Consider the following 13,572-nt stretch of genomic DNA (forward strand, 5'->3'; position numbering starts at 1 on the left):
CCCCGCTCTGTGCAGGTGAGAAAACAACAATCCCTCCCACCCTCCCTCCCTCCCTCCATCCATCCATCCATCCATCAGCGCAGACCCCCTGTGTTCCTTCCATTCATGGAGGCTTAATGAACCCGAGTTTTAGCTTTTATTCGCTTCTGATGCGTTTCTCATTAATCACACCTGAATAAACCTGAATAAATCCGGGGCAGCATTGTTCCTGCCGCCGACTCGGTGCTGAGCCTTCAGAGGTTTCCATGTTGTGATCTGCAGGTGGAAGCGGTGTCAGTCATCCTGCCGAGAGCATTGATCTGTGGTGGCTAAATGATCAGGGCGAGTGTAGAAACATGGATGCTCTTTCACAAACGTGATGCTGCTATCAGCATTACATCACTGCCTCTCTCTGCAGCCCCGCTCTTCTTCCTCCTCCTCCTCCTCTTCCTCCTCCTCCTCCTCCTCCTCTTCCTCCTCCTCCCGTCTCTGTGTCTCTGCACCTTAATGGAATGACCATAGAGTTGATGCTGAAGCTGCAACACACGCTCTTTAGAGGTCTGTGTGTGACTGAGATAAGTGATTCACACACCTTCCTAGTTGCAGACAGAAGTCTCTGCAGACACTCGTCATCATCGGCTTCATTTATGGGATTTTAATGACGGTTTAAACTGAAATTAAAGGACACAGCTGGAATTCATGATTAAAAACAAGAAGTATGGGTCTATTTTTGGATTAAATAATCAAATATAAACACACACATTTGTTTTGTTTTGTTTATTTTAAAGCACAGTTAAAGTTTCAATAGAGCTGGTGTGCACTGATTGAACTATTTCCTTAAAAAAAACAATTTTCCCTGAGGTTTTTATCTTCTTGTTCTTGTCTGAACAGTCACTAAATATAGCAACACAAATCTAAGTTGGATTTTGTATAATCAGCCTGCTTTATCAAATCCAAAACCCGTTTGACCCTGAGCATAATGCAGCCACCACTATGCCTCACAGCTAGTATAGTTGTTTTGGGTGTTGGGCTCAGTTTTCTCCCGACCTCGACTCCATCCCTGTTGTGATTCAAATCCAGGTTTATGCCAGTAAACCAACCAATTTTTGTTTTGGAGTGGCTTAATATCACCAAACTGTAATGTTTGTATGTTTGTTATTTTATTTTTTTGCAAACAACAAACTGTACTTCAATGCTAAAATGATTTTTTTTTTATTGTGCGATACTTTTACGTTTTGAAGAATATGAGAATTTACATCACCATAAAAGTTTATCTTTTTTTTTCTCATGCTCAAACATGTCTCCTCTTTATCTTATCTTAAAACTGGATAAATGCTCAGAAACAAGAACATCACGTACTGTACATAAAACAGTTCAGAAGCTTTCGCTTGATTCGTATCTACACAACTTTGTTACAATCCAGTCGCAGCGTTTCATTCCCGCTTCCTGTCTGGACTTTGACTAGGCCGTCGCAAAGCGAGCTCCAACTCCTCCTCTCTCCGCCACTCTGCAGGTCGGTCGGTCAGGGTGAGGCTTTTGGCGGCGCCGCCGCCAACATGGAGCTAACGGAGGGAGCAGGAGTCCAGGGTTGCTGCGGCAACAGAAACATTCTACAGCCCTGCTCGATGCGCGTCCACACACGTCGTGTTAGTCGATATCCATCACTTAGCTTTTAATGACCCCCCACACACACACACACACACACACACACACACACGCGCACACACACACACACACACACACACACACACACACACACACACACACACACACACACTCCTCTAGCTTCACTCTGCTGCTGATTCACTGGTAAAGTGTGAAAACCTTAAAAAACAAGCTCACACTCCCTCAGCAGAACCGAGTCCATCTCTGGGTGTTTTTTATCACAGACATAAATATTCTCCGATCAACATCTCGAGTTGTGGCTCAGAAGCTTTTAGCTGGATTAGTTTTTTAATCTGCCAACATCCGCTCTACATGCCGCACCAGACGTTTCACCGTCTGATTTTGAAGAAAAACAGAAGTTGATTTTAAAGTGGTGGGTAGTCACCCCAACCCTGACCCTGAAAACCTAACTGAGGGAGGTTTTCGGAAAAGCGGGTTGATCCTGAGGCGTCTGTTTATTGCAGAAGCATCAGGATCCCTGAGTGAGGCTGCTGAAGCTTCACCGCCTCTCTCTGACGGGGGAGTTGCTCCCTGGAGCAACGGCGCCATGGCTACAGAGATGCCGTTGCCTTGGTTGCCACTTTAACTCCTTCTGGATCTCTTTCAATCTACATTCACTGCAAAAAATAAACAATAAATAAATCTTACCAAGTGTTTTTGATTTAATTTCCAGTGTGAATAAGACAAAACTAAATTGTTTCAAGTAAACAATTCTTTAATATTGATAAAAAAAAATCTTGCATGTTATTTCACTTACAAGACATTTTTCCTGCTACAGGAGAAATAATCTGACAGTGAAACTACTACTTTTTTTAAAATCAATATTAAGAAATTATTTAGAACAAGCTGCTATATCTTGCTGAAAAGTTCTTTGTAAGTAAGTTTTTTTAAGTGTAATGAGATGTTTGCACTAGAAACAACAACAAAATACTTGATAACATTTTGAGGGTTTTTTTGGGTTTTTTTGCAGCGTTTGATCAGTAGTCCCCAAAATCTGTCATGTTAGTTTTTAAAACATGAAAAGATTTAGTTTCAAATATTTGTCATAAAAGTGTCATTGATTTTTTTTTCAGTGAATCTACTTATTAGAACTTTAAATCTATTTACTGATCAGACTTTGACTTGTATGTTATATATCTTAAAGCATAAGATGCAGGTGTGTATATACAGGGACTAAAATGTGTATTTTAACAAAAATATAGACATTTTTAAAAGAAATATATGTAAAGCATAGATGGGGTAAGCAGCAGTCACAGGAAAATGGCAAATTAAAAATAATAGTTTAGGGTTTTATACATTATATTTGATGTTAAACTATAAAATTATTGAATCAGGACAGTTTCAAATGCAATTTTTTTCTGCTAGTTTGTATTAATCCTTATATATTTTAAATTTGAAATGAGATCACATGCAGGACATTTTGCTTAATAAGAAAATGTATTTTACAATTCATTTTCAAACGCACTTATGGGAGGGAAATAGCACCATGTAATATATATTATATTATGATTTCCTGCTTATGATAATGGTTCAGTGTTTTGGTGTGTTGAAGCGGCCTGCACAGAGCAGGTGGAGGTCCACACGGAGCGGAGGGGGGTCCTCTACAGCCCGGCCTGGCCCCTAAATTACCCGCCTGGCCTCAACTGCAGCTGGCACATCCAGGGAAGTCCGGGAGAAGTGATAACCATCAGGTAGGGTCGCTGCTGCACATGCGCAGTAACATTTCATTTCTCCCAGCAAAAAAACAAAAACAAAAAAAAAAAAACACCAACACGATCCGTCCTGGGCTCCAGCTTCCGTAACTTTGACCTCATGGAGTCGGGAGGATGCTCGGCGGACTGGCTGCTGATGATGCCGACGCGCAGCGGAGAGTCCAGGCTCTGCGGTTCCGTGCTGCCCACTCCTTTTATTTCCACCAGGGGGCGCGTTTGGCTCTACTTTCACTCTGGGAGCAACAGCGCGGGCCAGGCGCAGGGCTTCCGTCTCTCCTACATCAGAGGTGAGAAGGGAACACTTTCTCTGCGCTGCAGTTTGCAAAAAAAATATTCATACTCCACAAAATATTTCATTTCACAGCCAGACATGACAACAGACACTTAAATGTGTTCCATTGAGATTTTATGTGATAAACTAACAAAGAGTGAGTGTAAACTAGAAGGATATCATTGTATGTTTTTCTATATCTAACGTCATGATGTGCCTTTCAGGGCTGCAACTAACGATTATTTGAGTAATCGATTAATCTATCAATCATTCTAATGATTAATCAATTAATCAAGCAAAAAATTTTATAACATACATTTTTTAGTGTATGGTTGCTCATTTTTAGCAAAGGATACATTTTTATTTTTGCTAATCTATTCATATTTGGATAGCAAAATGTGTTCAATAGTTATTTTTTTATAAATTTGTTTTCTACAGAATTTTAATCAGGTGAAGCTAAATCTGCCACTTCACTAGTTCTGGTTTCAAGTGGCCTTTTTTGTGTTTATGGTCAAGTTAACGATTAATTACTGAATTACTTCACGATTATTTCAATAATCAATTAATCACGATTAATCTGATTAATCGTTTCAGCCCTAATGAATTTGAATGATATATTTGGTATATATAAATTGGCAAGAAGTTTGTAATTATTCTGCATGTTGTTGTTTACCTCTGACCCGCTGAAACCTTCACAGAGTGACTGGATTCATACTGACACTGAACTACACACTGACCTGGTCACTGCTTTCCTGTGGAATTCCGCTAGATTAAAATCTCACTCCATAGACAACCTGGGCTTTCTCTTGTTTACTTGGATTCCATCCAATATTTTTTTTTCCTACCGAACTAATCAGCAAACAGAATCAGAAGTTGTCAACGACAATGTCGATTTTCTGTTTTAGAATTGTAGTCTGCCTGACTTGTGGTTTTAGCGGCAGCGGAGGAAGTGAACAAAGGCGCTCAGTCAGTGGAGAATGTTTGCTTACAGCAAAGGCGTCGAACTCGCGTCCTACATATTTCACGCCCAAACCTTGGGTTTTGGGTAAAATGTAAAACTGGACAGAGTCAACGTCTCCAGGAGGCTGCCCGAGAGCCCAGACGGTCTGTATGGAGCTAAGTGTAGAACAGCGGTCTGGTTTTTACACACAGCTGGACTCTGCCTGGGTTTCTGCCCTCTGCAGGTCACCTCGGTCAGAGCAGCTGCCAGTCAGACGAGTTCCTGTGCGGGAACGGGAAGTGCCTCCCTCGCTCCTGGAAGTGCAACGGCCAGGATGAATGCGGCGACGCCACAGATGAACACGGCTGCTTCCCGCCTCCCACCGAGCCCCTCCTCAGCCTCTGCCCCCCAGGCTCCCTGCCGTGCACCGAGGCCCAGACCACCCGCTGCCTGCCCGCGGCGCTCCGCTGCAACGGGGACCGAGACTGCCGCGACGGGAGTGACGAGTTGCGTTGTCCGGACACCACCTGCGGAAAGCGGCTGGGGAACTTCTACGGCTCCTTTGCCTCGCCGGACTTCTTCCACGCCGACCGGAGCTCCGTGAACGAGCTGAGATGCTCCTGGCTGCTGGACACCCAGGACCCCAAGCCCATCATGCTGCAGCTGGACCTGCAGCTGGGGCCCGGGGATTCCCTCCACGTTTACGACGGCCTGCTGCAGCGGACGGAGCATCTCTTGCAGGTGCTGTCGCATCACAACAACCGGCGGCCGGCGCTGCTGGAGTCCAGCCGGGGCCAGATGAGTGTCCTGTACATGGCGCAGCCTCACAGCCCCGGGCGAGGCTTTAACGCCACCTATCAGGTGCTTCGACTTTCCTAAGCTTCATGACACAGTGGCGCCCCTAAGAGGGTGACTAGTGGGGGCCATGACCCCTTTCTCCCAACTAAATAAATGTATTATTTATTTATTTAATTCCTTTACAGTTTAAAATTGACATGTCGCATGCTGATATAAACAACATTTGGATTTTGATATATAATAAGCATCAATCAACCATAAATATAGGTACATCTTTAAAAACAAAACAGGCAATGTATGTACAAAAGAAGTATGTTGATTTTACTAAGTGAGTAAAGTTAATTACACCTTGAAAACCTATTATATTTTATTTTCTTGAAAGTAAAATTTGATCTTCTCTCATTGCTTTCTTTAGACAGATTGTTCCACAGATTTTTATTTATTTTTGTGTTTGTTTAATTCAGGTACAGTCTAAAAATGAACATGTCACATGTTGATTGAAACAAAAGTTTGAACTAAAAATGAGAAAAAATATATCTTATGTATTCTACCCCTTCCTCTCAAAAGTAAATTTGCTATACCATAAGAAACTAAGCATAATTAGATTTGTTTGTTTGTTTAGTTGTTTTGTTTTTTAAATCTTTGATGCTCCCAAATCATAATCTTATACTTTATTTTTCTTAATAAATCCTTTTTGCACATGTTAGTAAAATACTATTATGCATTTTAAAAATAACTTACAGCGTATAATAATCTATTAAGTTAGTAAATAAATAAAGTTATATACATATATATCTATATCCAGTCCATCTATATCACCACCTCTATGGAATTTGGGGGCCACAGTTGTCATGGCGACTTGTTTCTGTGTAGCCAAGCAAAGCCTATACATTTATTTGATGTTGTATCTTTTCCTACACCTCATAGGTCAAAGGTTACTGTTTCCCTGGAGAGCACCCGTGCGGCAGTGAGCAGGGCTGCTACTCCGACCACCAGCGGTGCGATGGGTACTGGCACTGCCCGTCGGGCCGCGATGAGGAGGCCTGTGCCGCGTGCCCGGATGGGGAGTTCCCGTGCGAGGGAGGCAGCGGCGCGTGCTACGCGCCGTCCGAGCGCTGCAACAACCAGAAGAGGTGTCCAGACGGCTCGGACGAGAAGAACTGCTACGACTGCCAACCCGGAAACTTCCACTGTGGTACCAACCTGTGCATCTTTGAGACGTGGCGCTGTGACGGCCAGGAGGACTGCCTGGACGGCAGCGACGAGAGGGACTGCCTGGCCGCCGTGCCCCGCAAGGTGATCACGGCGGCGCTGATCGGCAGCCTGGTCTGCAGCCTGCTGCTGGTCATCGCTCTCGGCTGCGCCCTCAAGCTGCACTCGCTGAGGAACCGAGAGTACAGGTGAGGGATATCGTAATCCTAAGAAGTAAATCTACGGCTTAGATTTACTAATGCGTGATAAATTAAAACTAGCTCAATAATTTCCATTTGCACGATGGTTTGTTTTTCTACCAAACCCTGTCTGGTCTCAACTGGTCCTTTGTTTTTTGGAAGGGCAAATTTTGTTTACAGAGACTTCGGTGTCCATTTTATTTGTCGTTTTGTTTATTTATTTATAATATTTAAATTGTCTTCCAGTTCCAGTGTTAAATGTCCTTTAGAAATTAAAGTTTATTAATCTTTGAAAGGGTGAGCTTGCATTATTATGTCGTTATTGTATTTGTTGAAAATGGTCTCAAATTATTTGTTTATTGGGTTTTAAATTTATGTTTTCATTGAAGAAGACTTTTTTTTGACCTGGTTCTCTGGGGGAGCCGGCGTTTCAAGAGAGGGTCGTGACCCCCATTTGAGGTCACCACTGGATGGACCGTATGCATGCAACGGATCATTTTGTGTTAAAACATTTCATCATTGACCCTTCTTTTTGACGCATAACATTTCAACAAAACTGTCCTGACCTATGTGGTTGTAATGAACCAAAGTGAAGAAAAGGTCACAGAGAATGAATACTTATGCAAGGAACAGCATCAGTGTTGATTTAGCTTTTGTCTTTCTTTCTTTATTTTTTGTTAGTACATGATTTTTTTCTGGGCAGAAGCTGTAATACACAGGAATACCTGATTGAGTCTAATACTTTTAACTGCAGCTAGTGGAAATAAAAAATGATAATAATTAAATATAAAACAGGTTGTCTCATTTCTCACTGTTGCTCTAATTGCAGAGCGTTTGAGACTCAGATGACTCGCATGGAGGCAGAGTTTGTTCAGAGGGAAGCCCCCCCTTCCTACGGCCAGCTGATAGCCCAGGGTCTCATCCCCCCGGTGGAGGATTTCCCAGCCTACAACCCCACCCAGGTAACACCATATGGGGTCTGTGTTGTGGAAATGTACGGTGACACAGCACCAGACATAACCTGTATTTCCGTTCCTCCCTGCATTCAGGTGTCGATGCTCCAGAACCTGCGGCTGGCGATGCGCAGGCAGATCAGGCGTCACTCGACCCGCCGCTCCTCCTCTGCTTCCTCCCGCCGGCGCCTCAGCCAGCTGTGGAGCCGGCTGTTCCGCACCACTGGTCGAGCCAGGGGCCACGCCGCCCTGCTGGATCCTGCCGAACCCGCGCAGGTCACGCTGGGGCTCCACAGCTACAACACCGTGAGGGAGGAGGGGTCCCTGGGCACGGCAGCGGCAGGAGCTGCTGCGCGAGACTCAACTGAAGACCGAGGCTCGTGCTCGACTGTGGTCGACCTCCAGGCCAGCGCGCCCGAGAGCCCCGCGTCGCCGCTGTCCCCGCACTCTGTGAACAGTTCCGACTCGGAGGCACCATCGCCCGTCGGCGAGATTCCCCAGTCAGACCCGGCAGCCCCTGAGGCGGCTGCTGCTCCCTCCTTCCCCCGCCGGCCATCAAAGAAACTGGTTCTGGAACTCGCAATTAACCTGAAGGGCGTTTCCTTAAAACGCTACTCGCCCGTGGGGCCGTTTTCCCCCGTGTCTCCTCCTGTGCTGGAGAGCAGCTCCTCGACGCAGTTGGAGCGACGTCACCCTCAGGGTTCAGCAGTGTCGTCACCCTCTGAGAGCGTGCCTCCGTTAGTGGAAGAAGAGAAATTTGACGGCCATTTTTCTGTGGACGTGCCTAGTGAGGAAAGGAGTGAGGTGAACAGAGAGGGAGTAAGCTGACTCAGCAGGTTCCGCACAGCGAGGAAGATGAAGACTCAGGGAGGGAAGTGCCATGAAACACGGAAAGCTCTCGGTGGGGGAAGACCGGATAAAGCTCCAATCAAGTGTCCTTCTAATGTGTCAGACCTTTCCTTTTCACTGACGGTTCATATTCTGACTGCTTACTACTCTATCCTGATGTGAATAAAACCAGCAATGTGTGTTGTTAATTTCTTTGTGAAGCTCACTGAGTATTTGAACAACTCTGATCAACCTGCTTAGGCCAACACATAAAAAAAAATCTACTGAGCAAACCAAAACAGCTTCATGTTGCTACCCAGAGCCATTACACACCGCTACTGACTGTGAGCCGTGGAAGCCTATCGAGAAACTTCTTCCCCTCCCTCTCCTACAAGATAATATTTTACGGTAATTTTTAACATTTGGTCACTGTCTGCCACGTTTAGGAATGAAGGTGGAGATATTTATTGCTTCTGTTTATTTATTGAAAAGGTGAACCGCTATTTTAATCGATTACTCAATGCAAAAAGACAGTTATTACTTACTTGGTTAATTTCATTCTCACATCCTGCCATTGGTTTCTCATTCTCAGGATGCTGATTGTTGTTAGCATAATTATGTTTGATATTTATTTATTGCTGCTTTGTGACGCACCATCTTCAGCTGAAGGCTGGAATAAACAGCCTCAGAATTTAGTTGTAGCTTACAAGAGAACATTGCATAACAAGCTGGTTAATAATTCAGGATGTGTTTGGTTAGCTAGCCTCTGGTTAGCTACTCGACAGACATGTACGACTGTACAATAGTTTTACGACAGCCTACGAGTGATGGATGGAACTTCCTTTAGTTACAAAGGCAGAATTTTGTAAACGCTTTTCATAATCGGAAAAAATAAATATTTCAGCCGAATTTGTCTTTCTTGAAAGTACAAGAGCCTTTTCAAGCCAGCTCCGTGGCAGTGTGCAAGCAACTGGTGGGGGAAGAGGCGCACTGTACTCTATGCTTGACGTAACCAGAGAAAATTCTGGTCACTCTAGCACTTTCTTTAATAAAGAACCTTAAACATTTTAAAAGGCATGGAAGATTATGAAACAAACTTTTTCGAAACCTTGGTTTACCTCGATACCAGCACTAATACCATGACTAATCCGAATCATGTGATGCGTAAGAAGTATGTTAAAATTTTACTGTTTGACATAAAGAAATTTGTTGGTTTTATATTTAAAACAAAAATACTTGTTCTCCTTGAACTGAATTAGCCAACATGAATGCTTGAACCACATCACATTTATAGTTTAATGGCTGTTAGCTGGCGGTTAGCTAGCTTAGCATACAGATTGGAAACAAAATGCTAGATTTGCAGTGGTTTGCGCTTTTTCTTGTCTGTGTGTTGAATTGGTTACTTGCGGTTGTAATATCCATCAAAATGTGTCAATATCAATATTTTTCTTAAATGTGTGCAGTGTACATTAGCAAGTTAGCTTAGTGCTAAATTTGAAAATTGGAGGAAGGGATACATTTTGCTGCTCTGTTTTCATTTTCTGTTGGGTTAAACTAACAGCTTGCTTCAGGTTTGATAAGTGAGGCTCCTCAAGATGTTCTTTTACCTCATGTGCAACTTGGCCTAAGCAGGGATGCAGTTAGCTTAGCACATTTATTAGCAATTGGTAAAAAAAAAAAAGACTAAGCAGCTGTTTCTTCCTGGTTTTGAAATTTGTACTAAGCTAATCTTGCTACAAGCCTTATATATTATATATGTAACACTTTTAAGTTTTTTTTAATGAAACTTATTTTAACTTATTTTGTGAAATATCAAGAAGCAGGCAACAGATTCAGCTGGAAAGATTTCTCCTGCGTTTTCTGCTGGCAAATGTATTTTCAACACGTTTTTGGATACAGCTCAAATTTTTTGCTTAGCATTTCTTATTTGCTACGTCATGAGTTTTTAAATACCCAAACTGGGGCGAATAGGTCTTTGACCTTGAATAATCTTTTGCTTGATTATTACATGTTCTTTTGCTTGAATAATCCAAACTTTCTCTATGCCAGTATCCGCAATGATTGTGAAGACAATGGAGACGAACGGTACGGATCCGACAAAAACGTCTCACTTACTCTCTGTTCGTGGAACTGCTCGAGGAAATGAAAGTTTGTTTTTTTTCTAATATGGGACAATAAAGAAAATAACTCTATTTTTCAGTTTTCGGTTAAGACTTGTGTGACTATATCTTCCCTTTTCTGCTCGTGTCTATGGCGCGTTTTGTAAACGCCATTTTTCGCTGGCAAGAGCCGCTTCTACCAATTACGGCTCGACTACTTTAGATTGTAAACGTATCGCGCCAATATTTTTGCAGTAAAAAGAAGGAATGGTTTAACTTTGCCCAAGAAAGAAAGAGACATTGGTAGGAGCTTAACGTGGGTTCATGAATGAAACTTAGTTTTTTCTTATCCAGCTTGCTGAATGTTCCATGCTACCTTCATCCACAGGTTTTGCCAACCTATTCATACCTCTTGAACACATTCACATTTTGTCACGCGTCATTCAACCACACTGTATTGGAATTTGATATGATACACCAAAACAAAGTAACAAATTGCTTTTGAAGTGGAAAGGAAATGGCTTTACACATTAAAATCTGGAAAGTGTCATGATTTTTTTGCAATCAATTTTCTGAAGGAAAACATCACCAGAGCAGGACACTATAATGTGCAGCGTTACCTTTAAGCCACGTATAGAGTAGGCTTACTCTGTGTGATAATTTTTTTTTTAATCTAAAAACGAATATGAATATTTTTGCAAAGTACTGTTTTTTTTTCTTGTACTTTCATAAAATGCTGCTGCGTCATGTCATGTCGTGGTTTTTCTGTCAAAGCTAATTTGACAGCCGTGGTCGACTGTTTATGATATTTTGCCTTCCTTCACGCGGTACGCTGTGATTCGTTCAACTGGACGGTTCGGTTACAGTTCACCAGTTCGGTTCGGTTACAGTTTACCGCTGCATCAAATCGACTGTCTTCTCTAAGGGGGAAACGATATCATTTTGGTAAAACGTCGTGTAAATATGTTTTTGTTTTTTTGTTTTTCCCTCTGGTGACATTTAAAATCTTAGTAATGTTGAAACATGTATTATTTGGAATTGTTTTGTTTTGCGGGTAATCTGAAAAAGGTTAGGTTTCATTTAACCTCCCAGATGAATTAAATAATTTAATACATTTTAATTACCAACATTAATGTTAATGTTTTCGTTCGAGCATTGTTGAGTTTCACTGAATTAGGTCGAGAATAATTTAAGGTTTGTAATTTAGGTCAGGTTGTTATTCCTATCGAAGTCTGAAGCCAACATGAGTTTGTATTGTTATCTTGAGAAAATTTGGACACTTTTCTCCTGAAATGTATATCTAGACCTACTGATCAAAACCGGTGTCACAGTTTTGATGTGCCTGAATAAATATTCTTTAACCAAGTGACACAAAAACTGAGTTTCAAATTTCTACAAAAAAACAGATCGAAAGCAGTAAAAAAAAATAAATACGGCAGGCACTTTGTGTACATAATATCTCCTGATATCAGCTGTCCTTTCTGTCAATACTGCAGTAAAAACATTTGGTCACAATGCTTTGACATGTGCATGTGCTTATTGGATAAAAGTGCAACTATTTGAACAAAATAAGTGTAAGTAGAATCTAAGGCAAACAGTTTGTATACATAACTAAGAACCTTTACATTAGTCATTTTCACCAACTTAAAAATACTGAGCAGTAACTAGCGACCCCAACTTGGACGAGGTAAAAGACAATAGATTTAATGGTAAACTTTTCAAATTCAAAAACACTCTTTCGAAACAATATAACTCTTAATCACGAACTCGAATTTTTATGTCACTATTTATTCTGGCAGTGCTTTTATCTGATGAGGCCACAAACATGACAAGTGACAAATACCTTTTACAAGCATTATAAGCTGCTATATTTAATAACACTTTCCATTGTTATCATTGTACAACTTTACACTTTTTTTTTGTTTTACAAACACAAAGGTACACACATCCATTATGTAGTGTGTGAAGACATCACAGCACGTCTGAGGAATGTAATCTTTGCAGGAGTCCATGGCACCTTTTTATTTTTATTTTTTTTACACAGTATTTACAAACTGCAACAACTACTGCCTGGACATGGAAAAACAGACCTGTTTTAGTCTTAAGAAGTCTCTCTTTTTTAAATACCCAGTTACCAGAATACATTGGGTCTATAAAAAGCACCACAAGTTTATTGTTGTCTTTCTAGGAAAAACGACATCCTCTCAGTAAGTTACAGTTATTTTTAAAAGGTAATGCCGTGGACAAAATTATGTTGGTGATCAGGTCCTAAAACAATTTATAGGGATAGTTTGACATCCTTCAACAGAGGTTTTTTGAAGTTTTTGTCAGTAGAAGTTTCCGTACAAAAAAAGAAAGCGGCAATATTGCAGCTAGTTTGTAGAAAAGTCCTGAGCAACGGGAGGTTAGCTAATGAGACAAAAGTTGACGTTTTAGGCAATTTTAGCAATATAGAACATGTTCTGTGGCTGAGAAATTGGCGATAAATTTAAATGTTTTTTATATAACCGCAGAACGTTTATATAGTGTTGGGTTGAGAAAACTACTGAAACTTCACCTCCAGAAGAAAGGAAACCATCTCTTCAAACTCAAACAAACACTTCCCCTGCACCATCCTGTGGCAGTATGATGCAAAAACCTGACAACACAAATTCAAGTAAGCTTTAGTACATCAACAGGACTAAAATCTGTACAAGCGTAAAAGGTCATCAGTACCTTAAATTAGTTGGCAGGTTTATAAAAAGTCAACTGGCTGGACGAGCTTGTGGGCAACAAGGTGGACAATGAATGTTAGTGAAATGGGAACAGTATGTCAGCGTTATTAGGGCCATCGAAGATAGAAAATAAACGGCGGAGAGAATTTCTGCCAAAATTTTCAAGAAACTCAAAAAAAAAAAAATTCAGATTTTAATCTCAAAATTTCCAAGAAAAATATT

The 13,572-nt window shown here is 41.5% G+C and overlaps 1 protein-coding gene across 1 annotated transcript; it reads left to right on the plus strand.

The window, feature by feature from the left end:
• Positions 1-5: 5 nt before the first annotated feature.
• On the plus strand, positions 6-11,989 carry lrp3 (low density lipoprotein receptor-related protein 3; the record flags this gene model as incomplete). The annotated part of the gene is given in 8 exon segments (XM_008404995.2): positions 6-15; positions 3,197-3,335; positions 3,438-3,643; positions 4,812-5,428; positions 6,293-6,765; positions 7,586-7,718; positions 7,806-8,525; positions 8,528-11,989. Coding segments are annotated over 8 exon segments (2,364 nt in total), but the record flags the coding sequence as incomplete, so codon positions are not given.
• Positions 11,990-13,572: the final 1,583 nt, after the last annotated feature.

Source organism: Poecilia reticulata, linkage group LG3, assembly GCF_000633615.1.
Source record: "Poecilia reticulata strain Guanapo linkage group LG3, Guppy_female_1.0+MT, whole genome shotgun sequence".
NCBI lineage: Eukaryota > Metazoa > Chordata > Actinopteri > Cyprinodontiformes > Poeciliidae > Poecilia > Poecilia reticulata.